At 37.3% G+C, this 25,665-nt stretch overlaps 1 protein-coding gene across 1 annotated transcript in view; it reads right to left on the bottom strand.

Annotated features, from left to right (window-relative positions):
- The window catches only part of rxfp2a (relaxin family peptide receptor 2a), a 62,114-nt gene that overhangs the window by 1,029 nt on the left and 35,420 nt on the right, over window positions 1-25,665 (bottom strand). The window contains exons 5-18 of the mRNA XM_042430181.1: window positions 24,907-24,978; window positions 20,758-20,829; window positions 19,758-19,829; window positions 18,399-18,470; window positions 16,121-16,195; window positions 15,245-15,316; window positions 12,418-12,489; window positions 11,329-11,403; window positions 6,945-7,016; window positions 6,779-6,850; window positions 6,423-6,652; window positions 4,359-4,504; window positions 2,629-2,724; window positions 868-1,036 (exon numbers count right to left, since the gene is read on the bottom strand). Of these exons, the coding sequence (XP_042286115.1) occupies window positions 868-1,036; window positions 2,629-2,724; window positions 4,359-4,504; window positions 6,423-6,652; window positions 6,779-6,850; window positions 6,945-7,016; window positions 11,329-11,403; window positions 12,418-12,489; window positions 15,245-15,316; window positions 16,121-16,195; window positions 18,399-18,470; window positions 19,758-19,829; window positions 20,758-20,829; window positions 24,907-24,978 (1,367 nt within the window). The remainder of the gene's footprint in view (window positions 1-867; window positions 1,037-2,628; window positions 2,725-4,358; window positions 4,505-6,422; window positions 6,653-6,778; window positions 6,851-6,944; window positions 7,017-11,328; window positions 11,404-12,417; window positions 12,490-15,244; window positions 15,317-16,120; window positions 16,196-18,398; window positions 18,471-19,757; window positions 19,830-20,757; window positions 20,830-24,906; window positions 24,979-25,665) is intronic.

Raw genomic sequence — 25,665 nt, 5'->3', positions numbered from 1 at the left:
AAAATGTGCATACGACACAGGCAGGCAGCTACAATATATACAGTACACTTCTTCAAACACAGTTATCTGTACACTGACTTACATATGTTCATGCATACAGTTAGAAAGAAAAGCTAGTGATTAAAGGCAAACTGGCAGTTCATGAACTAATTCACAGGATTCTTAGTTTAACACTTTAGGGATGTAAATACTGGAAACCTTTTAGACAGGATATCACCGTAATTCATTCATTACATTGTTGCCAGACTTCCACCGGTGCTCAGTGAGAACACTGAGTAATAAGAAGCCAGGCTAATCATGCATTGTTGATGGAGCCAAGGTGTTTGCTGTGTTATATCCCTATCTGAGGTGCAATGCTGTTCCCTGTTCTAGTTAGTTGGTTGGCACACAGTGACATTGCGCCTAAAATGGCATCAGATTTCTCTTAAAGCTTTCAAGATAAAAAAAATATGAAATGCTGCATCATATTGACCTGTATATCCTTACATACAAATAATATTGAATTAATTTGACCTTCATCTAGTGCTGTATAGAAAGATTTTAATTTCATATTTCACAGCATGGCTTACTGGAGTAAAAAGATGTGTATTTTATCTCAGTGTGTAGTCTTCATCTTTAGGGCATGAAAGTTTCTTTAGTTTTATTTATTGGTGAAAGAGAATTTCCCCTTCTCAGTATGTGTGTATATACAGTATATATATGGTATAGACATCACCCTGCTCTCTAATTTAGACTGCTGATATTTGGAGGTACCTTCAAGTGTTACAAAAACAAACAAATATGCTACCAACATTTTAGTTAATTCCTAAAAGCACAATTCACTATAAAATTAGCTTTCAGGAAACAACAATTTTTTCTTCAATTTACCCAGAAAAATCCCTGTGGAATATCCTTTGGCAGTAGGTTTTTCTTGCCTGTCAGAGTGCAGGGGAAAGCAGACCCCATTACGTCCATAGTAGTTTCCAAACACGTCCTCATTCATTAGGGGAACAACAGCAATGATGAACCCCAGTAGCCAGATAGAGGCCAGCACCACCTTGCAGGGGGACGAAAAACATGCTGTTAGGATTTCTAGCAGAGTGCTCTTCAAAGTACACAATGAAAAATGAGTTTGGTGATGACACATTGGATTTCCTCACTGTCACTGTCATTTAATTAACTGTATATGGAGCTGTAAGGTACCTTCATCAGGACTCTCTGAGAAAGCATACAGTATATATATATATGTATTTTACATTATCATTTGTAATCTTAATGTGATCATTCAATTTTTCAACACAGCATTTGATGAAACTGAACCAATATTACCCTAAATGTGCTCCAGGGTTTTGTTTCCTTCCTGAAGGGTAAAAGTGTCAAAAATTAACTACTGATTTGATGCAAATCTTGATAAATCTTTTAATCTCAGCCTTGATAAGGAATTCCTAATTAGGTGTTTTCACACGCACAAGGTGAGTCAACTGCAGTGTCATTTACATTGATTCTTGCAGTGATCTAAAAATAAAGTTGCTGTTGCGGACCCTGTCTGACCCAAAGCTTAGATGCTGTACCTCCACACATTACTCAGCTTGTCTGACTGTGATTTACTGGTATTAGGATCTGCTCTGCAGTATAATTTTCTACTTCTCATCATTCTAAACTTTGCAACAACAAAGGACACAGAGTTCTTCAACCTAAGTACACTGACTGATTGCTCAGCAAAACACTTGAACCAGAAGAGAGCATTCTTTTCAAAAGAAAACTACTACAGTAGAATAAATCCAATGTTTTCACATGTTATGGTTCTTGATTACTTTACACATCAAATAGCTGGATAGTACTTAAGTCTGGTGCTGTTTCTGTGGGGATTTTCTATATAAAACAACATAAAAAAAACTAAAAAGGATCCAATCAAATTTATGTGAAAATAGGAAATTCAGTGAACGAATTCTTTCCCTGTATTAGTAATACTAGTGCAGTGTCCATTCAAAATGTACCTGTTCAGGACGGGCCAATTATTTATTCTTTCTCGTGAACCGCGTATGTATGTATCCATTGACAAACGTATCAATTAAAATGATAAGGAATTAATCAATTAAATGGTTTAAATCCAGACAGAAACTTCACCAGTGAGACTAAACTGAGGCTGAACCATAGAAGCAGTTTATGGCCTTCAATTGGTTGATTTGGGGCTCCCATTGACTAGTTTTACTGCCTCTGCTTCTGTTTTTTTCTCCTGTCTGCGCTTGTTCTTTTCTCGTGCTTTTGTCCCACTCAGCAAGTCAGAGCCCAGTTCAATAGTAGATCTTAAATCTCTTAAACTTTTTCAAGTCATTAACAGTATGTATGTAATCCCACCTCCGGCCACAATGTGGGTTGCAATGACCGAGTGGCGCAGTCTGTATTTCCGCTTGTTGATTCCACAGGCAGAAGAAGAAGCAAATATATATTTCTTGAGAACCGTTCATCCAAACAACCTCACACTCTACAGAGCACTTCCTTGGGTGCTCAGCAGTACACTTGCCAAGTGTGAAGTCGATTGGATGAACGGCTGTCAAGATACACAAAGGACACACATGCAGACAGACAGACATACAGACATACAGGCAGAGATTCCTTTCTTTATAAGTAGATAGTTTGATAGCTCACCCCAGTCTGAAGTTTGCCTGGGCGCAGATTGCTGAAAGGGAAGACAATGACCAGGAACTTCTCCAGAGTCAGGTAGGTCAGGAGGAGAACAGACACCTGAGGGAAAACACTCACTATAAGTCTTAAAAGAACATCCATTAACTCATTAACATTGCTGAAAACCATTTGCAAAAGCATGCCATAAACTTTTAGAATGATGTCCTTCCTTTCAGATCGACAATAGGTTTATTTTAGATAAACTATTAGCTTTACTTTAGATAAATTATTACCATTAATTTGTTTTATTTTTGTCACAAGGATTTATTGAAAACTCCTCCTTGTTAGTGCATTCAAGTGCTTGAGTTAAAACTTGAAAGTCAACACTTAGTCAACAGGTTTTTTTGTCAATATTGTCATAGAATTCAGTGTTTCTATTTTTAGTTAAATCCATTCATATTGCCACACCAGTGCTTCACTTCATGTGATCTTTATATAAAAATGACCTGAAAATGAGTTCCATGTAGTGAAGTTAACAGATTTAAAATTTGGGGAGAAAAGTGCTGGTATTAGATCCGTATGGTATTGGCAAACACATCAGAAAAGGTAAAGGGAGAGAAAAAGTGGGATCAATGCATCCCCGGAGTCAGTCAGATAACACCAACACCAGTAAAACAGATTTATTGAGAAGAAATAGTGGTATGTATCGACAGGCTGTGACCCTGTCACTCCCTGAAGGCATACAACATGGCCTAACTAGAAATACTGCCTTGTGGTTGTATGCCTCTGCCAACCAGTCAAGTTGCATGTCTGTCCAGACATAATATTTGAAGTGAAGACTTTGAAAGAATCTAATAAAAGATATCAAGTGTATTTTCCTTGTATATGTTCACATGTTTGATTCTGATAGAACAAAGTTGTAACCATGACAGCAGACGATGCTTTAGATATGGATGTTTCTGCAAAGAAACTACAAATTCTAAAACATGGATGCTTCACACACATCTTCAACCCGGCAGCACAGAAGACAATCACCACAGTTTCAAGATGGGCATCCAAGATTAGTGTCACCAATTCAGTATCCGACCAAATGTGAAATATGGTCACAATTTCCCCCTCTGTTTCTGAGTTATGGCGTTGAATAATGACAAGTGTTTTTGCAGAACATTATGATGTCACAGTGAAGTCGACCTTTGACTTTTTGGATACAAAATGTCATCATTTAATTTTATCCTATTAGTGTTTGTGTGACACTTTGTAATAATTAGTGTATGAATTCTTGCGTTATGGCCAAAAATGTGTTTTGTGAGGTCACAGTGACCTTGACCTTTGACCACCAAATTCTAATCAGTTCATTCTTCAGTGTTCAGTGGACGTTAGTGGCAAATGTAATGAAATTAGAGATATTGCGTTCATCGCCGGCACGGAGGCATAATGAGCAGAAACAGACGATAATCAAATTCTCCCAAATGAAAACTAGAATTGGATGTTATATCTGGATACTGACAAAATGTTGGGAGCAGCAATATCAGCATTAGCTGATATGGGAACAGTGAAAAAGCAGCATCAGCAGAATTTAAGAGTGTGTAAGTGCAGTTGGCAGCTTACAAAGAACACAGATACAGTATCTTTTGAATAAATATTGCAGTGCATACAGCGTGTCACAGCTCCCATTTGCACAGAGCAGATTAGAGTGTGGCTGCATGCATATGTAGGTTTTTTGTGGTTGTTTGTGTTAATCTATAGTAAGTTACCTCTGAGGAGAGCATGGCCAGGAATCCAATGGTCCGACACGCCACACTCTCCATCCAGAGCAGGGCATTACGATTGTACTGCCCGCGGAATTTCACATCAAACACTCCAACAAAAAACAGGTAAACTCCCATGAGACAGTCTGCGCCTGAAAGATAAGAGATAGTGACATACATGAGTCCATTTATAGAGAGAGAAGCACTATTTGTGGGTTTCTGCTGCTGGCACTTCCTGCAGCCGGACCCCAAATTTCTCGTTAAAATACACACCACAGACCATTATTTTTAACTTCCAGAGCAGGTAAGAGTAATCAATGGCATGGGTCACACACATGCACACAGTGACATCCAGACATATGTGTGTAAAGCAGGTGAGTCATTGAGTTTAATTTAAGACTTAAAGCTTAATATGTAACTATTCCGCATTAAAATGTCTAAAAACAACTAGACCTATGTTATATGTTTTGTTGAGTTGTGTACTTTCATTATCCCAAATGTTTCCAACAATTTTCAAACCCAGAGAAATCAGTAATTTTAATCAAAGCAATGGTCCGTTTCATTTGGTGGCCTGTCAGTGGTGTCATACCCCCTCTACCAAAGAGTATGTGCACACAAGATGCATGCGTTGGCATTGTGGTTGTCCGCCACCTGCCCTCTACCAAAGAGTATACACATACAAGATAATATGTCAGCATCGTGGTTGCCCGCTAGAAACTGTCATAAATGGACTTTTATTCAGTTTTAAGCCACATTTTTATGATAAACGTTTTAGATATTTTTAACTGTATCTTTTAACTGGATGAAGGATTTTAGTCATTGGACGTCATGATCTTAGTTTATCAGAGAAACAAGCTGAGCAAACGTTAACAGCAGCTTGGCTCACAGCCCCTACCGGACATCGAAAAACACTGATTTTAAACGTCAATCTGCTTTATTCGGTGTTTTTACCTGGTTCAATCACCGGATCTGTTTGTTTTGGTGAGGAGGAGACCTCTGCGTGTTTAACAATGAAGACAACAAGTCCCATGATCCCACACTACTTCACACCGTCATCACACTCCGTCTTTTGTTGTTTTTTTGATTGAGAGACCCCCAGTGACAGCAATTACGAATTGTGCTGTTAGGGAAGCCACCACTTATTTTAAGCTTCAACACTTTTTTTTGTATTTTTCCGCTCCATTAAAATCTGCTCAACAGGAGAGTCATAGAAAGAGAGTCAGAGAACGATGAGGGTTATATAAGTAAAAGTGGCACAAGAGGACTAAAGAAAAGAGAGCTTACTACGAGGAAACAAATGGTGCACAATGAGGGAGGAAAGTCAAAATGTGAGTTAAAAAGGCAATCAAAATGGGTATATGGAATTTTCAGAAAAGCCTTTTTAAATAAATATCCATGATGTGTCTTTTTAAATGCTTGCCTTTGATTTATTCAGCAAACTCTCTGTGATAAACTACACTGCATACCCAGATAAACAAGTGAAAACATTCTCTGAAAGTCTTCTGAATCAATATCCACAGTTGTGTTGGAATGAGACTTCTTATTGTCTGTTATTTTAAAATGAATCTAATCCTTTCAAATCTGAATTTATAAATATATCTTAACAGTTTAGCTCACCTAAGATATTAAAAACAAAACAGAAATTTATCTTGCTTTGGGTCCTTGCCGGGGAATTCATCTTCATACCATACATGGCATAAAAGTCCCAAGGTATTTGTATCGACTGTAAGATCGTCTACATGATTTGTTTGAGGGGCACTTCAGCCAAAGACAGCAGAGGAAGTTGAACGAGCCACTAAAGCCACTGAACTCTGCTTGTCTCCGAGCTGTGATCCAGGAGTCCTTTACTCTCCTGCTGACATGCTGTTCAGTGTTTTTAAACCACATCTTCCTCCCTGAAAGTTAGTCTTCTCCATAAAACTAACAGGATTTACTCTGACAAAAGATAGCAAAGATTCACGCGTAGAATAAATCCATGAGATGTTACATTTATTCAAGTATTTCTGCATTTGTAAATAGTGTAACCTGTATTTTCTGAAGGCTTTTGTGCTGTAGTGAGTGTTTACTTACAGCAGAGGACTTTGATGCAGGCAGCATGCAGGTTGTTCTCAGCTCGTATCAGCGACCGCATGCCAATGACTAAAAGGTTACCAAAGCAGGTAATGAAGGCCATGACCCACACAGACACCCGCAGCACTATGTTAGCCAGCAGGTCCTCAAAAGAGGAGATACCGTCTGTGTTGGGCTTACAGGACCTGACATGAGGTGCATAGGAGCAGTACTGGAACGTCTTAAAGTAGCTGGAAGAGAAGAGGGAAAGACGGAGTTAAACAAACAATGACAGACACAGATGAAAGGATTAAGAGACATCATGTTTGGTTATTCAGTGATGACAGATGTGAGGATTGTGATAGGATTGTGCATACATGTGGGAGAGGTTCTTCATAGGCAGAAACATCTTAGTCTGAATATCTGGTATCTCAAGCCCTTCCAGCGCCCTACAGAAAACAGAACATATTTCACCACCGCACAGGCCGCAGCAAGCAGCTTGTATGTGTGTGTGTGTGTGTGTGTGTGTGTGTGTGTACTTACAGAGACTGAAGATGTGTCAGGTGGTTGAAGTGGCTGGGGTGAATGCGGAGAAGGGGATTGTGGGAAATATTTCTACAACAAGAAACAGATGATGACAAACTTAATAAAGGCTGCAGGCGTGAAATGTAAGGTGTGGCTAAATGACAGTAAAATCCAGATGGTCTTTGTCTTTTTAAACTAGAAAAAGGCCAATGACTTCCTGTGTTCAATCCTACTTCACGCTGGATACAGAATGCATTATGTACTTAGTCCACACTAGGGATGTGCAGAGAGCCAAGTATTTGTATTTGTATCTATATTTGTTGAGGCAGCAAAATTATTTGTATTTGTATTTGAATAAAAGTGGAAAGAGGCTTAAAAATCCTGTTTTTGTTCTTATTATGCTTTTAATTTTAGAAAATTAAAGTGTTACAATAAGTATTTATGAATAAACTACCTTACAAAGAAGGTCCCCACACTGAGTCTCAAACTGGAGTCTCCCAGATCATAGATGACTACATTGACTACTGAGCTAAAACTTTACTCATCACCTCGTTGCAGACAGACCTCTACCTATTTATACACCCGTAACACAGAGACAGCACACCATGTAACATGTAGGGAAGAACTTCAAAGGCGATTATTGCTTTGCACTTTTCATTTATTGCCTATTTTTTACAACCTAACTTTGTGGAAAGGAGAAGGGGAACAACAGGTTATGGAGAGTCCCTTGGGAGCACTTCGCATGTGTCAGTAGCTCAGCTTTATCTCTGGGGAACACCCCCAACTCCAGGAGTGATTCCTAATTAGGAAATGTGCGTCATGTAGCAGGTGGATGTGACTCCCCTCGTTGAGACCTGCTGATAGACATAACAGCGGAGCAGAGGAGAGAGACTGAGGTAACCGACCTGCTATTTGACATGTTTTTTTTATTCCTGAAAACAAATAATTTTTAAAATGTTTGTTCGAAATAAATATTTGTAAAAAAAACAACTATTTGTGCTTTGCTGAATAACGTATTTGCATTCAGGCACACCCCTAGTCCACACTATGTTCAGACTCCATTGTTCATCACATTTACTAGATGGTGTTATACATACAGTACCAGTCAAAAGTTTGGACACATTTTCTCATTCAATTGACTGGGAAGGTGTGTCCAATAGGGTATATATTATATATATTAGAATAAAGGTATATAACTGTGCCTTTATTAACCTACAATATACAGTATGCATGGATACTTTTGGTTGCTGATTAAAATTGCTGACATTAATGACTTTCTGATTATTTTTCTTTTGCATATTTACCCGCTATCCCTGACATTTTCTAAAATGTAACTTAATGCAGCATGCATCAAAGCATTGAAACCAAAATGTCAAAAACACCGCAACAGAGACTAACAGGGCAAAAAGCAATAAAAAAGTGGGTTTAATAAAGTTCAGTACCAAAGCATCTGATATAATAAGTAAGAAAGTGATTTCCTGAGGTTCGGAATTTCCACCTTGATGAAACAAGTTAGCACTCGACTTATCTATCAAACGTACCTCCTTACTTACTTACATTTATTACTTACAGTAGAATATTCCCTGATATACTAGCTACTGTTTGCAACACTGCATTCATATCCTACACAGCTGTTTCATGCTTTTTGTTTTTTTGTATAGTCTCTAAATTAATTCACATCTGACTATGTTTGAAGTGATAGCATTGGTCTGTGAGAGCATGTGTTTGTACTTCATCAGCTATTATGTAGGGCCTGTATGGCAATAAATGACCACTGAGGCTGTAACACAGGGTTTCTCTCAGTATTTGTTTTGTCTCTATAATGGCTTTGAATGTTTGACTAAAGTAATGATTTGTTTTTCAGTTCGGCCACAGATGAAGGACACAGCTTCCCTTTTACAAATAGGGCTCGAGTAAACATCCTTTTATAGGGGCCATGTGAACAGACTATTGTTTCTCTGAATGTGACTTCAGGGACATTCAACCCGCAAACCTCTAAAGTGCTGCTGGCACAGATATCACTCCTGCAGACTAGACTGATGTCAAATTATTCTCACAATATGACACAAAGGCCTGTGCTGTCAATAGATTCTCACTTTATTTTGATAGCTTAACACAGAGAAAGGAAAAGGAGAGGAAGATTCAATGCACCATGCTGACTTTGTAATGGTGATGTGCTTGTTGCCAGACTTACATTTCTGGTTACCTACAACCGGGCGCAAATAATATAAAATCACATCAAATTTAGGCATCATTTAAAGAAATTGAAGGTGCAGGCTGTCGTTAATAATTGTCTCGATGTTGTAGCAGTTCAGTCTGAGTCATGGAAAATCCAAAAGAATCTCTTAGCAAGAGAGGGGATAGACCTGACTACTGGTGGGCAAAATTTCAGTGGACTTATGGATCAATCAAGCAAGTGGCAAACAAACTCTTTCTGTCTTTCTTCATGTCTGTGTTTAATATTGTTTGTATGTGTTAATGTGTTGAGGAAGGGAGGGACCATCGACATCGTCATAATCACTGCCGGAACATTATATTCTGATGTGAATTTTACATGTTTTTTGTCCCTGTGGGTATTTTGCCTCCGTCATGCTGAACAAAATTTCACTTCAATTCAGTTAAAAAGTTTTAACAAAGCTGCTTAACTCAAGAGAGAAAGAGAAAAAGCTGATGAATATAATGCTGATTCCTGCTCAAAACTGACATCCTGATATGAAACAAAGTGATCAGACTGAGATGAAACGCTACATTTGAATATAAATGTTTTTGTAGATTCCACATCATATTTTTTTTGTTTAAAACGTATCTTTCAGAAAGAAATGTTGAAGGATGTGTTCAATTGATAGTAAAATAAAGATTCACATTGTCCAATGATGAGCTTGCCAGATTGATGTCATACTTTTACTCCTGTGAAATTTTAGATAGGCTGAAGCAGACTGCTGCACACTTTGGTAACTCTGGGCAGCAGCCAACCAGGGACCACAAATCCAATCCACCAATTACTCTTTAGCCCCATGCAACAGCTGAGCAGACCATGCAAACAAAAAGAAAGACAGGATGAAAAAATAGCTGTAAAACTCTGTGTGAGACGTCAGACTCCACTTTAATTGGGGGAGCTTACCTACTTTTATGACAAACGAGTATAACCACTCTATGTCTATAAAACACACAAAGTAAACACAAAGCAAAAGAAATGGATACTGTGTTTCAAGATAGCTCCCATTTATTCCAGTAAACGTTACTCACTGTGTACATAAAAAAGTCCCAACAGCTTCCAAATGATGACTCCCTTCCCACATAAATGGCACAAAAACAATAAATCCATAAAACTCTTCTGGACTTTTTAATTTTAATTTTATCAATGTTTGTGTTGCTCAGTAAATGTTCTTTTTTTTATATTACAGCCGTTTCTTCGATAGTGTCTTCGAAAAAGTATTTTGGGTGACTTGCAAGCTACACCAAAATCTGTGCACAGCCTGGCGATGATCCTGGGGAGCTTGTTAAGTAATAACATTACTAATCGCTGCATTTATCTCAGCTTTGCTACGTCCTGGTCCCTGGTATTGTGCATGCAAGGCCTGCAGGGACAGTTTAACAAAACAGAGCTGTCATTATGTTATTAAATACACTTTTTCAAAATGTCCAAGGTTTGTTCAGATTCAAAAGTATCTTTTTTTACACTTTTGTGAGGATAGCAAACTGACAATGGAGGCAGCTGATATGTTTAGTCATCATAAAAACACATTTATTATTAGTGTGTCTATAAACATTTATAGGAGACTGAATTTTCCATCACATGGAGCATATTCTTCCACTCTATTACTCCACTCTAGTCCCTAATATTATATTTTTAACAATAAGATGCAAAGAACTACAAGACAGGTTCGGTCATGTGGGGACCTTCTCCATTTTTGATATTTCTGTTCATGGCTATTCATACTTTTCACATGCTTTTTTGCATTTTTGCATCATTGCAGCATTTATGGACTTTGTAGAATTCAGACACAGCTAGACACAGACAACAAACCTGACTCTGACTCCAAAATGGAACAAATATAATACTTGCACTCATTATTTCATCCAAGTATGACATGACTCTGAAGACCAATTCTTCATGGCTTTTGCTACAAACTTGGTGGAGCACTTGTGTGTACCAATTCCATGCTTTTACAGCACCACCATAACATCTCTGACAGCTAGGTCCAGCAAAACACTGATTTTTTGTTTTGTAGAATACTCCCTTAAATTGTCTGAGTAACGTTCTCTGAATCCAGTATTAAACTGGAGATTCATGAGGTGTCTTTATAATTAATATTCTCCATTTCCCCCTAATCCCCTCGTTTTATAATCCTCACATAATGAAAAGCTTGTCTCCATGGGAGCAAGACTGTCAGTGACTCACAGTTTGAGGAGCGACTTGGAAAGGCTCTTAAAGGTGTTTTTCGGCAGCTCCCTGATCTTGTTGCTGGACAGATTCCTAAAAAAGGAAAAAAGGAAGAAAAAAAAGAGGAAATGGTAATTCTACAGCCAAAAACAAGACGGGACACGTGCAGATTCATTTACATCCATAGTTTACTCATTCATGATCAAACATGGGTAGTGGGAAGCATGGGTACAATACACTTATTAAACCAAAGCAATAACCCGGCAGAATCAAATTAATAAACACCTTTGGCCATCATAGCTGATGGATAAGAGCATTTTGTCAAAACTGATTTATCCATCACAAACATATACAATATATATCTCAGCAGCACAAGCCTACATTTCCTCTAACACCACTGAACATCCATCTGTTACTTTTTATAGGTTGCATTAACATGCCTGATAATGTTTTATTTCCTTTTTATCATTTAAATACTCATAATATTTGTAGTGTCATTATAATATAATCAATTTTTTTAGTTTACTTTTTATGCAATTCTATTGTGTTATTTTTCACTTCACTTGTTAATTCATCCTGCTTGTTGTTCTGCAAGTAATTTACAGTCCAAACTTTGATGTACATTAAAACAAAAACTACCTTTGTTCCTTGAACAAGGATTAACTTTATCAACTATCAGCTTCAGAATGCCAGTGAATTTTATTAAATGGTTAAATAAAAATTAAATTTGGGGAATTGTTTCATCTTAAGCACTTTGTGATACTGAACAGCAGTTCCCATAGTTCAATAAATGAGCTGGAAATGTTCACTGTTTCATGTTTTTATGATTGAGCCTTTTAAATAAAATGTGCAGAATTGACAAAGATCTGCTGCTGGTTCAGAAAATTCATTAAATTTGAGTCAGGCTGCGAAAAATCCATCTTCAATCAGCAATAAGGTGCCGACACCACCAGAGCAGTTTAAGACCTTTAAATAGACATTTTAATCTCCACTGAAAACAAGTGATTGATTAGACTAACCACTTATTAATTCATTTCAGCAGGTGTAAACTGTATTGATTATATAAACTGAATGAAAAAAAGTTCAAACAAAGATGCAGTTACTCACAGTTCAGCCAGTTTCAACAGAGACTGGAAGGTGTTTTCAGGAACTCTTCTGATCCTGTTGTCCATCAGTAATCTGAACAGGACAGATGTGCTGTAAGAACAATACCGAGTGGTGCAAAGTGGTGTGTCAAACCCCTGTGGTGGATCCCTGCTGGGCCTGGATGCAATCTCATTTGTTGCAATAAATGGCTACCAGTTCCCACAGTGCTCCTTCCAGTAACATTGACTCAGTGCTGACATAAACAGCTCTGCCTGAAAAAAAAAGCTTCTGCATCATATATAAAACTTTTTTCACCTTCTTTTGCCCGTACACATTCACATATTCAATCTCAGTACTATTTGGCCTACTTGTTGTGCACTGAGCAGTACTGGAGCACATGTCAGATAAGTGCTATACTCAAAACATCTTAAGAGTGCCAATAAAACAGAAACAAGCACTGCTCTTTCACTTCATCGCCCTGGGCCAAACTGTCGACTTTCTTCTCTAAAGTCCACTTTCAGACTCCTTTTGATGGATCACCATGTCAGCCACATTGACGACCTTCACTTGTCAACATGACATCTGAACACAGATTTCTTATGACTTTCTGTTATATTATGATCACAAATTCTTGTCAAGTTTGACAACATGTTGAAGAGAAGCGTCACAAATGATCAGAAATGTGTTCAATGGAGGGACACGTCACATTGGTCTAGCTTTAAAATGAAAAAACAGTGTGGCAGGAACACACACATACACACACAGACCCATTTCTCTGCTACCACACTAATGAAAAAAACTTATAAACAGACAAAAGACAGCAAGGCTTTTAAACTATGGCAGTATATGTTTCTGAGACATTACAAGTAACTGACTCACTCACCCTTGTGAAGGCAACTGTCACTCATGATTACACTGAACATCAAGCAACACCAGCTTGCGTGAGGGAGCTCCTACATTCATAAAAATAAAAATAGCACCAGATGGCATCAAACAACTACATGCAGACTGCAGATCCTTCTTCCAAGACTCAACGTCTCTGTTTTTTATCCAAGAGAAATTAATGTTTTAGAACTGGGAAGCACTTTATAGCTTGGTGGAAACATTCCACACAAAAGGTTTTTAAGTACCAATTTGTCATTCACGCTGTCGCACAGATTGAACATCACACAGACAGCTTGTATTTATGTTTGTTAGCGAGGCTGACAGTGTGTCCTCCATCTTGTCGTGTCTGTCACACATCAAGTGTTGGATGTCTATGAATGTCCTTCAGTTGGATGATGCCAAATGTGGAATCCTCCTGTTTTTTCCTTGCATAACTATAAAAAGTCTCAGGTCTAGTCTGGATACCTTACTCTCTGTCTGATCACTATAATTTATGTGTAGTTTTTGATTCTGGCTTTTCCTTTGATGTTCACTGTGACAAGGTTGTACAATCATGTTGAGGCTCTTTTGTCAATTTAGGAGCTTGAAAATGTCACTCATGCATTTATCTGGAACACACTTCGGTTACTGTAATTCCCTTTATGCTGGGATTTAGTGCAAAATGCTGCTGCCAGTGCACCAGCCCTCGTTACCCTTCAGTGTTTGCCTGTAATCTTTAAAAGTGACTGTGCTCTTGTCTACTGGCACATCTCAGCTTAAACGCCCACTGAGCCTCATCACTGCTCTTCTGGCAGGGCACGTCTGGTGAGAGGAAAAAGTCAGACAAAAGATCTGCACGCTGTACTGATAGCACTCCCAACAAATCTAATTTAACAATTTCAGTCTAATAAGAATCGTTGTCAGACATTGTCAAATAAACATAACAAAGCAGAACTGTTTGTTTTTTGAATCGGCACCTGTAAAGGTTTTCCTTTCTGGTTAAAAGGCCTCTCGGCTCATCACCTCAGGCTTGCCAAGTCAGCATCTTCTATTCAATCGCACATTAAAACTCGGTTCATTATTTTAATTAAAATGATTGTACTTGTTGAAATTGTTTATTAATCGTGTTTATCCTGTTAGACCCGACTTTACCTCTGTCCTTGCAAAGCAAACTTTTAAACTTTGTTGCTACATAAATAAATATTATTACATTAATCACTGATTAATGGTGAAAGGGTTGCAGGTCTCTGCTGTGCCTGCAGTTATTTGTTGTACTTGTTTGACCCATTTCTTAGTAATGAATTTGAACAGGGCACGCTGCTGAGTGTTTGCTGTTGATTATGTTAATTGATGAAATGAATAAAAGTAGACAAGTGTGTGTGTGTGTCTGTGAGAGAGAGAGAGAGAGAGAGAGAGAGAGAGAGAGAGAGAGAGAGAGAGAGAGAGAGAGAGAGAGAGAGTGACATAAAATGCAAAGTAATTTGTAGGGCTTCATATGAAAATTTTACATGAACATTATGATTCAGTTGAATCAAAGACATTATCTACAATATCTACAGTAGCTGCACCAAACTCTGCATGATGAAACAGTTGATGAAAAGTAAGAAAAGTCTATAATTTCATATTTTTTGCACATTAAATTCTATTTACTTACAATGAGAATTGAATAATAGAATAAGTGTGGCTCCAACAGTTTGTTTATTCATGGTCCTGAAGATGTAATGATTTTAATATTAAAGTTGCAAGATTCACAGTCTGCCAGAGGTCTGACATATCCAACTTTTCAACAACTTACCAAAAGGGAAACATTTATTTTATCTAAATTAATAATCGTTTTGCAGAATAATTAACTTTCATTACTCTGCAAACATGCAGAGTAGTAAAAATAGTATGGAAACATACTATGACACTTGTAAACTCCTAAAAGCGACTGAGTTTCAAGCACTTGAATTTTTATGAAGATGTTTGTAAGTAGGATACTCACAGTACTTCAAGCTTGCTGCATGTCTTCAAGATTGAGTAGTTGAGAGTTTGAATCAGATTTCCCTCAAGATCCCTGAAAGAAGAAAAACATAGCATGTTTATTTCGCATGTGTATTTATGATCACATATATGTATAGTACTGTACGAGTCCATTTCATTTTGTCAAACTGAACTTTTACTTCAACTTTTACCAGCTATTTAATTAGCTAATTTAGCTATTTAATTATTAATCAGAGTTCCAAATTGATAGTTTAACATATTTGATGAAACAAAATTGATTAATTGGCTATCGATTTTCTCTTTTTTGAAGGGTGGTACCCCAAGGTGAATTTAATGCAAGTTAAATTCTATTAATGAATAAAAACTTTCTGATAGATTTTTAAGCTGTTGCACTTACAGTGTAATATTTTTCTGCTGTTTGTGTTTGAATGAGAGCAAACAGGTAAAGAAAAAGCAACACAGTGACAGACATTGCTTTGGAATTTAAATAAGTGGATATAAACACTGATCAGCAACATGCTGCCAACAGACGTGAGAACAGAAAGCATGCGGTCATTATTAGTGTCAGGCTCATCTGGCTGGTGGTCTCCAGTCTGCACTCGCTGGCCAAAAATAGTTGGTCGAGCTGACCGACCACGGCGACATCAGCTGAGGACGCTACACTTCTCGAGAGGAATATTCATCTGATCCTCATACTTACAGCTAAGCAACCTTCTGTCACCTCTATTTACCTGCCTCATTTGCTTTTAAGTATGCGCACGAGTACAAACACACATCCGTCCATCTGGTAAATTCTTTAGAGCACAGACTTCTACTGAACCACACACATTCGCTACACACCTGCACACACACAAGCACACTGTCAGAGCAGACTCACAGCCAGTCCAAGGCAGGCATGTGTTGACAGAAACTCGGGTAAGGAAGCTGCTGCAGCGAGGTGTCCACCATGGATCTGAAGAAAGAAGAAAAACATGTAACAAAAACAATACAAAGGTGAAACTCTGCACTGCAAGAGTTACATTGTGGTATTTGAACTCTCATGAACAGTTTGTACAGTATACCTATAAGCAAAGGATCTGTGACCTGTTTACAAAAAGAGAGAAATGGCTGACGAGAATAAATGAGGAAATAGAAAGCTACAGCTAAATTAAAAACAATGCAGTGACTAATTTGTTAGATAGCAGGAAATTAAATGTCAGTCAAAACTATATGAACATTTTGACTGATGTCTAAGTTATTAACAAACAGTGGCGCTGCAACAATATGAATAAATAATGTCATTCGATCATTGTCCCGTAGGCAAGGAATCCCATTTCTGCTAATGCAACTACAATAACAACATTTAATGATTTATGTATCTAAAGCATCTAAATATCTAACAGTACTAATGTATAATTAAGCTAATTTTTACTAAAAATCATACTTAACATTACAAAATTTTAACATTAAATGATTTAAACGTTAACTGTTTTTGGATTGATTTCCTTCCTTCCAGACAACTGTTGGTTTCCCTTAATTTCACTGCAGTATGAAAATAAATCAACTTTGACAGACTTCAAATGTGCTTGAGATAAGTGATCCATTACCATACTTTGTCAACTTTATTCCATGTCGAAGTTCTCCGTGTTATCTTGGCATATAGCAGTTTCCCAGCAGGAACTGTTTTGAAAATTCTTCCCATTGGGTTGACCAGCAGCCAAACCATGAAGAATTTCAACTGTATTACCAAACAGTAATGAAATACACAAAATAATAATTCCCAAATTGTTCAGCGTAATGGATTACATATCCCAAGTTATTTTCAAGTCTCTTTTCAAGTCTCTGCAAGTGTTGAAATGAAAAGAAATGTTTGTCTAGGAGGTAGTGAATCAGTCTAAATGCCTTGTTTGAAAAATGGTTGGCAATAAACCTAAATATAAAATGAAATGGAGTAAAATGTCCCTAGATGATGAAAAATTGCAGTGCAGTCAGCACACTCGCCATGGTTTTCAGTTTTTAAAACAGTTTAACATTTCGGGTGGTAAAACTTGAGACAAATGTGAGGAGAGACGAACCAGATACCAGGGACTCTCCTCTGATGAACGGAGAAATCAAAAGAGAGATAATATGGTTACTTCTGTCTTAACAGTCACTCCTGAGAAGTATAAACACTCTTTAAAGAAGCAGACAGAGTGGCAGCACATTTACAAGGCTTTTATCTTTTAAGCATAAACATTAAAAAGACATTTATTGAAATTGATACCTATTGAATAGAGCAAGAAAAAAACCACTGAGTTAAGTAGAGAGCTGTGGGCAGATGGAAAGCAGATGACAGTTTAAAGGGAAGAGACACAAAGAAAGACTGAGAGAACAATACATTAATCTCACTATTGTATAAAGAACAATATGAGGGCTGATCCAGGCTTGGTCAGAGAAGCAGATACTGGATGGAGAGGAGGAAAATGACAATAGTGGCAAGAGATAAAGAGAATAAACAGATGAAGACAGAGACAGAAGCGTGATTTGGTGTCCAAAGATGGAAATCGAAGATGGATGTGAATTTTTGAGGAAAACAGAAAGAGCAAAGACTGCTAAACAATATCAAAACTATTAGGGTCCACTGCTTTAAGACTTACTGTCTTATGTTAAATGTAATGAAACAAAACTTAATTGCTATTTTGATATCATAAGACTCCACTGACTGATTATTGATCTCCTCTGAGAGTTTGGAGGAAACTTGATAAGAGAGAACTGAAAAAAGGTCCAGTTTGCTTCATGCCTCAAAAAACACAGACAACTTATCCAAGCCTATTTATGGTGAACTAAGCACAATAATGGAATAGTTTTATAACATGGAATTACTGTCTGACTTTTGTTTGAGGTCTGACATACAGTATATCTTAAAACTAATAGACACATATATTTGTGGTCTGATCTCTTCAAACAGCCTTTCTGTGACTATTTTCCTTTATTGAGTACTTTCAGGTTAGCAATTATTCATGAAAAGTAGGTATTGGTTTTCTTCACACTATACTGATATACATATACATACATATGCACTACTGATATGTGATAAATTCCTAATCTCAGTGAAATCTCACTGAAAATGTTGGGATCCATTTGACATTAGAAATCAGTGAATACTGGAGATTTTTCAGAAAAATGATGCAACTCACAGGTACATGAGAGACTGGAGCCCAATGAAGGTGTCCTGGGACAAGCTGCTTAGTGGGTTATGATCCAACATCCTGGCACAAAAAAAACCCTTTTAAATCATTCAGTCATTTGAATCACTGACTTATTTGTTTTTATTGTTATTAAAAAGAATTGTTTGATATACAGTATATCACAAATAAACACAGATACCATCTACTACTGTTTCATATCATGTATGGTCAAGTCTGAAGTTAAACAGACTCTTCTAAGGTAACGTTATCTATAATAAATCCATCACCAAACAGGAGCACAGATCCAGAAATCCAAGGTAAATGGCCAATTATATATATTGTTTTATTGCTCATTCCTCCAGTCACACACACACACACACACACACACACACACACACACACACTCACACAGCAACAACAAAAGCTACCATATAAGGTGCTGTCAGGATGCATCTTGCCCAAGGACACTGGCCAAGATGGGAACTGGGTATTGCATTGCCGACCCTGTCATTATTGCACTCTGCCTCCTTTTTCTGGTGATTTCTGGTGATCGCTTACTCTCTGGCTGGATGTGAAATGCTGCTAGATCTCTATGACTCACAAAAGTCATACAGATCTTCAGATATTTTATATCAGTTTTACACTGTACCATTAGCTCTACTATTTGGATGCTGGTTGACACATTTGTAGAAAGACTAGATGAGCTGAACTTTTTAAATACAGATACCAGTGCAGAAGTCCGTTACTTTGCTACAGACTTAAAGACAGCAAAAACATCTGGCCCACTAAAAAAATAACCCATATCTCTGAGCTCTTTACTTCATTAGATGAACACAAAAGCATCTTTGTTATATAGAAGCCTACACTTGACTCTAATGTGACTTCACAGGGAAAATAAGACTCAATCCAGCTAAATATGATTTCTGACTCATTATGGGTTCAAGTAAATACAGCTCTCTCAGCTCTCCACCTTAGATGATAAGCCAGATGATTTTAAGCACATCAATAGGGATTTCTTTTCAGGAGGGACCCTAAACTACACATCAAAAGTGAAATTCCACATGCCTGCAAGGATACCCGAGTATGGACACAACAGGCACGTATATGTCAATCTTTCAAAATGAAACCAGACAGCACAACACTGAGGATGACTACCCCTTACAGACGCATAACGACTGCCAAACTACTCTGTGTGTCTCTGACTGTGCTCTTGTCTATTTTAACAGCCACGCAGTGTCCTTCCATGTCCATTTATATATTAGCACAGTGGCATGCACAGCACAATAACTTTCTCACATATACATATACTGTAGACATCTATGTTTGTGTGTGTGTGTGTGTGTGTGTGTGTGTGTGTGTATTACTCACAGCCACTGTAACTGATGGAGGTCCCTGAACACACCAGGACTAAGCGAGGATATCAAGTTCTCACTGAGAAACCTGAGAGAAAGAGTGAGAAGCAGAGAGAGAGAGGATGCATGAAGATATTCTCTGATATATACAGTGCACAAAAACATATTCAGTCCTTATGTTTTAAAGCAGTAGTTACAGACACCAACATAAAGAATTTTCTAACTGCGGATAAAACTTTCTGAACTTCCTTTGCAGCTTTTTTTTTTCTGATGTTGACACCATGAGTTGATTTGAGTAACTTATTTACTCTCAACAACTCCTCTGACTTTGAGCAGGTGGCCTGCAGTAAACATATTATTCCTTTCACTTTTGTTTTCTTCTGTGTTCGCTTTTTAAGATTTGCACAGTGTCAAAAGGAAAGCCTGGAGTTGAAGAATATGATAGTGGAAAGCATTTTGCAATGAGGCCTCTTTTCTCTGTGTAAAGGCCCCTTCACACTGTGTGATTTTGGGCTTTCTAAGATGAGAGATGACAACCGTGAGAGAAACGTGGTAAAATCTTTGGATCTTAATCCAAAACAGTGTCCTAGATCACACTGGAGCTGTATATGGAGCTTTGGTGACCAAAGACCACCTGAGGCAAAATTCTGACAGTGTCAGAAATTTAACACCAGATTCTCACAATGTGACTGCTGCTACGAAGCACGTATACAAACAAACCAATCAGAATAGACATGAAGTGACACAGAATACACTGGCCGGCACGAAATTTCGCAAGTGCAGTTTTTTTTATAAAGTTTGGGTAGAAAACACACTTGTTCTCCTTAATATGTTCACGGCACACAAAAACCAAAATGATAGAGGTGAAACAACATTGCTGCGTTTTCAAAACACATGAGCTGATGATGTGCCTCTGCTTTTTTTGTAAAAAGGGAAAAAGGGAAATAAATCCATGCAGGTATTTCAACAGAGACTAGTAGAGTGCAGCTTCATTGATGAAGTAAGCAGATACTCACAACCTCTTTAGATTGTACAGGCCGCTGAAGGCATGTTTGGATATGAACTGGAGGCTGTTGTTTTGCAGAAACCTGGGAACAGAGAAAAGAATCACCGTTGGGGAAAACTATTCTCTAACCACTCGAGCTCTTGATCTCTCTCATGCATATAAACATCATTTAGGCACACTTACATCGAATGTCAAAGTGATTAATACGCTGTTGTAAGAGTAATATCATCATTATCATCCACTGCGCAGCCATTTCTTTTCCTCTTTGCACTTCAGTAAGAATGACAGGATAATACAGTCATCAGCAAATTCTCCACATCAACACACAGAAGACGGCAATTTGTTGCTCACCTGCATATTACGACACTTAAAAAGACACTAATAACCAGAAGCCAGAAATGATTGATGTTTGATCGTGTTGGTGGTAGTTCTACTACTACTACTTTTTATGACCTTTAGGCAAGTGAAAAAGTTTTTGAATGTTCATGTTCCCTATAAATGAAAAGCTATGATTATTTTAGATTATGCAGGCAGAGCCACTTAATGAAAACAACTTATCACTGACAATGTCATTGGACATCTTCTTGCTAAATGACCCATGCAGCGCAAGGACGAACCCCTGAAATAAAATAAGTGGTACAATTCATACTTTTATTAGATAGCGGCAGTAGGGAGATGACAGGAAACAAAGGAGAGAGAAAGAGAGAGAGACATGGGGAGGACATGCGTCAAAGGTCCCTGATCAGACTCAAACCAGGGACGTTGTTGTTCATGGTCGCCATCTAAACATGCAAGACTTTTAAAGAGTACAAATGTGAAGAGTATGAACATTGACAAGAGAAGGTGCAGAATTGTAGCTGTATAAAGTGCTGTCCAGTTGACTTTTATTATTCTTCTACAGTGTGAGGAAGACTAATGTTCCACTGGCAAGATAAATGTTTCTTTAGTTACAGTCTTTTTTAGAAAAGTAATAGTGTTAGTTTGTGGCTTCAGTTCCGTTGGCTGATCAGGCGACTGCCAATCATGTTGAGAGTAACAATATGCAGTTTTCTGCTCAGTTTGCGGAGTGTCTGGGATTTGTTTTCCACATGTGTTGAGTTTTTCTGTGGGAGTATAAAAGATTTGGTTCCTTTGTTAAGTTCTGATTGTTTAAAGGAGATTTTAGCTAATTGTGTGTCAGATAAGGAGCAGAAATGAGATGCTTACAAATGTAGGATTGTTGTCTTTTTGTGGAATATTTGCATATAAGTGAATTAAATCATAACAGTACACCTTTTTAGTTAAGTTCTTTCTTTTTATCAGTAGTGAAATGCTGCAAGACTGTTTAAGATCATCTTGTTTCAGTCATTTTCTTACAGTTTGCAATAATGTGTCTCTATAGTTCATAATATCCTATTTGATGGAGTGTAAGTGCTTTCATCTCTATCTTGTATTATTTCTATTTGAGAACCACACTATCCAGAATAAGTTTTAAAGCTCATACAACAGTAGGTCAACTGTACATAGACGACAAAAATATTTAATCAGACTTTAAAAATTCTATAGAAAACAAATGGATTTAACATGTCTGCTTTCTTTTCACTTGCATAGTTTTTGACACTTGCAAAGTTTAAGTTGAATAATCATAACAGCAAAAGCAAAATCAGCATCAGTTTTTAAATCTAGACCTTAGAAACATTAACATTCACTTTTTTATGTAGAGAGTTGTGACATTGGGAGTATTGCAGACTTATGCTGTTGTCGAATCTAGATGTGTGTTTAAGGATAAATCATTTAGGAGCCACTCATTTACTACCGTATAATGCAAGCAATTCTTCTTATGCAACAAAAGAAAATGGAAGATTAATTAAGATAAATCGTTTATGTTTATGCCGTTTACGTCCAGGTACCCAATTTTATGCCAAGTCCCTATAAATCTAGAAAGGTAAAAACTTATTTTAAGGAAGGAAAACAAGGCTGCCAACAAAGAGAGGCAATCTGAGCAGAGCAGGCGTGTCTGTAGAAACACCTGGACCAAGTAACTGTCAGAAAAATTGGATGAGACCAACCGAGATGAAGAGCACAAACGGATCCTTGCTAAAAGTGTCACTGTGAGTTGGATAACGTAAAAGTTGACTGGACGTTTTGGGAAACCTTCCCAGATTAATGGTTCATTCAAGTTCTAAGCTTTTTAATGCTACCTAAAGAAGGAAATAAACTCGCAAGTGTATGAGTGGTGTAATTAGGGACGAGGACACTTAGTGCACAAAAACGCCACTACAGAAATCCTGTCAGCTTCATTTTTGTTTAGTACACTTACTCTTCTGTTGCTCAAAAGCCAGTTAAAACCAAAAACATAGTTGCAACTCTTTGATCCATTTAGGGTGTTAAGCAGCCAGTAAGTCTTCATTAATGATGATATGTTATACTGTGTGATATTGGGTGGTTTAACATACATACTGATTGATGTTACCTCGGATCAATTTATAACAATGAGAAAAATATAGCTAAGGTAATAAAAACCATGAAGAAGAGTTTTATTGCACATCAAGCAACAGAATGGGAATAATGCTGATCTTCCTTTCTGCTGATATCCTCCCTGAAAGTTAAGCACCAAAATAAATCTCCTGACTTGCCACAAATTTCAAAAAGAACATAATACCAGTGTGTGGGTGAACTACAGTATATGGGGAAATTTAATATGATCATGGTAAATGTGCTGAGAGCTTGACAACTTTGTCAGTATTATCAGCAACTGTACATGTGAAATATTTGATTTTTTATGGATAGCGTGTTTCTTCACCAACACTAATCCAACATGCCTCACAAACACCTACATTCAGATGGGACATTATGAAAAGTAATTGATAGATTACCAAATAGTTTGAAACCCTATTAAATATTCTTCTGGCAGACATCCTACCATCTGTTACTGAAAGTTAAAATGTCTTTGTTTTTGTAAATTTTAGCCTGTGTGGGTGGGGTGATGAAATGGGATGACAGGAACAAGATATTCTGACATCTGAATCAGTATACAGGATGCTGTTAAAGTTAGATGAACTGATCCACGTCAGACATGAAGCAGGATGACCCAACAGGGGTGAACAAAATAACAAGCTGTGCAATGCATTTCATTTCTGTTTAGGACTGTCACAGGTTTTTAACTCAACAGCTGTAGTTTGTAGTTCTGTTAATCAAGCATCATGTTAGATGTCTTTATGTCAGAGTTAGCTGTGACAACTGTGCTTCCGCTTTTTGCAGTTGCTGTTTTATAGTTTGCCTGTGCTTAGTGTTTGTCAGCATGATTTATGAAAGTTTTCTCGGTGCATTTTTAAAGGCGACGTGATGCAACTCACAGGAGTAAAATACGGAACCCGGGATGATTAAGAGATAACAATAAAAACTGCATTAGCAAAGGGGTACTGTGAATTTTATACAGTGGTCATTACAATCACAATGTGCATGTGCATCAATGATATTTATTAAATGATTATTTGCACTTTAAAACAGTTAATAAAATCTGAAGACACCAGAAAGACTAGTAACTGTCCCTCTGGTTCCCTCATCAGTTAACAGCACAACATTATCAATTAGACTTATGAGCAAAGTTTAAATCTACATTTTATATTTGCTTAGACTACAAATTTGTCTCATATAATATAATCACTGTAATATAACTTAATCAATATAATCATAGCAGTTTGTCTGGTTCAGTCTGCAGAGAAAGGCAGTCACTTATACAAGAAAAACACTATTTTTCAAAAGACACAAATGTCTGACTTGCACAGAGTTAATGCATCTCAATAAAATCATGTCAAAGCATTAAAACCGTCAATTAGTCAGCTTTGCCAACAGAGAGAATAGCTGGAATAACAATAAAGCCAGATCATGTTGATGTGGCAGCACATTATACATTTTAATGTGTCTAATTTTTGTTTTTGATTTCAGCGCTCAATTTGTCAAACTAGTAAATCACACAGAAGCAATAAAAACACAGTTTAATGGTTATAAACTGTGTCTTTGGAGTTGGAATGATGAATAAAATGTCTTGAAATAACTGAACAACAGATTCTGAAGTAGCCACAAAATACACACTGAATGTAGACACACATGAACAGTGACTTAACCAACCAATAGTGTTTATTATGAAGATATGGAAAGCAGCAAAATATATACTAACAGTCTCTCCAGGGCAGGATACGCTGAGAAGACATAATCAGACAACACTCGGATCTCATTGCTCCTCAGCGACCTGTAACAGAAGCCATGAAATGTCACAGTTAGCAAAACACATTGCATATTTCTCATAAACAGACAAAGAGGCAGAGAGAGAAAAAAGACAAAAGGTCTGAATGTGCAATAAACATTCATGAGAGTCTAAACTACTGATATTTTATTCAGAAATGGCCTGTAAGAGCTTTCAAATGTCCACAATAATAGAGGCATCATCTGTCTGAGAGGGCGCAGCAAAGACTTGAAAAGATTCACTGTCTTGGAAAATGAAAAGGTTACTACAAGGACAGAACATAATATCAGCATAGCTGAAACTTATTTACGTCCCACCCACCCACAAACATACGAACGCACAAACTGAAGCTTTCACCAGACTTCTCAAAGGAGAGTAAGGTCTCGGTGGATGAGCCCAGAAGTTACACTGGAATTCAAGTAAATCATCTTTGTTTGAATCTCTAATAAGATTGAACTTATTTGTGCAGCAGGTCACAACATTAGTGGCACAAAGGGAAAAAAAAGAGCTGTTTCATTCTTATTTAACCAAAATATCCTATTTAAAATTAATACAATGCACACACACACACACACACACACACACACACACAAACACACCCACACCCACAAAAATATATAGATATAGTTACCTATTAACAAATATTGTAAAAAAAAACCCCCACCAAAATGGATTTGATTAACAATAAAACAA

Source organism: Thunnus maccoyii, chromosome 13, assembly GCF_910596095.1.
Source record: "Thunnus maccoyii chromosome 13, fThuMac1.1, whole genome shotgun sequence".
Taxonomy (NCBI): domain Eukaryota; kingdom Metazoa; phylum Chordata; class Actinopteri; order Scombriformes; family Scombridae; genus Thunnus; species Thunnus maccoyii.
Note: the sequence above shows the minus strand (reverse complement) of the source record. Positions and strands in the feature narration are given on the sequence as shown.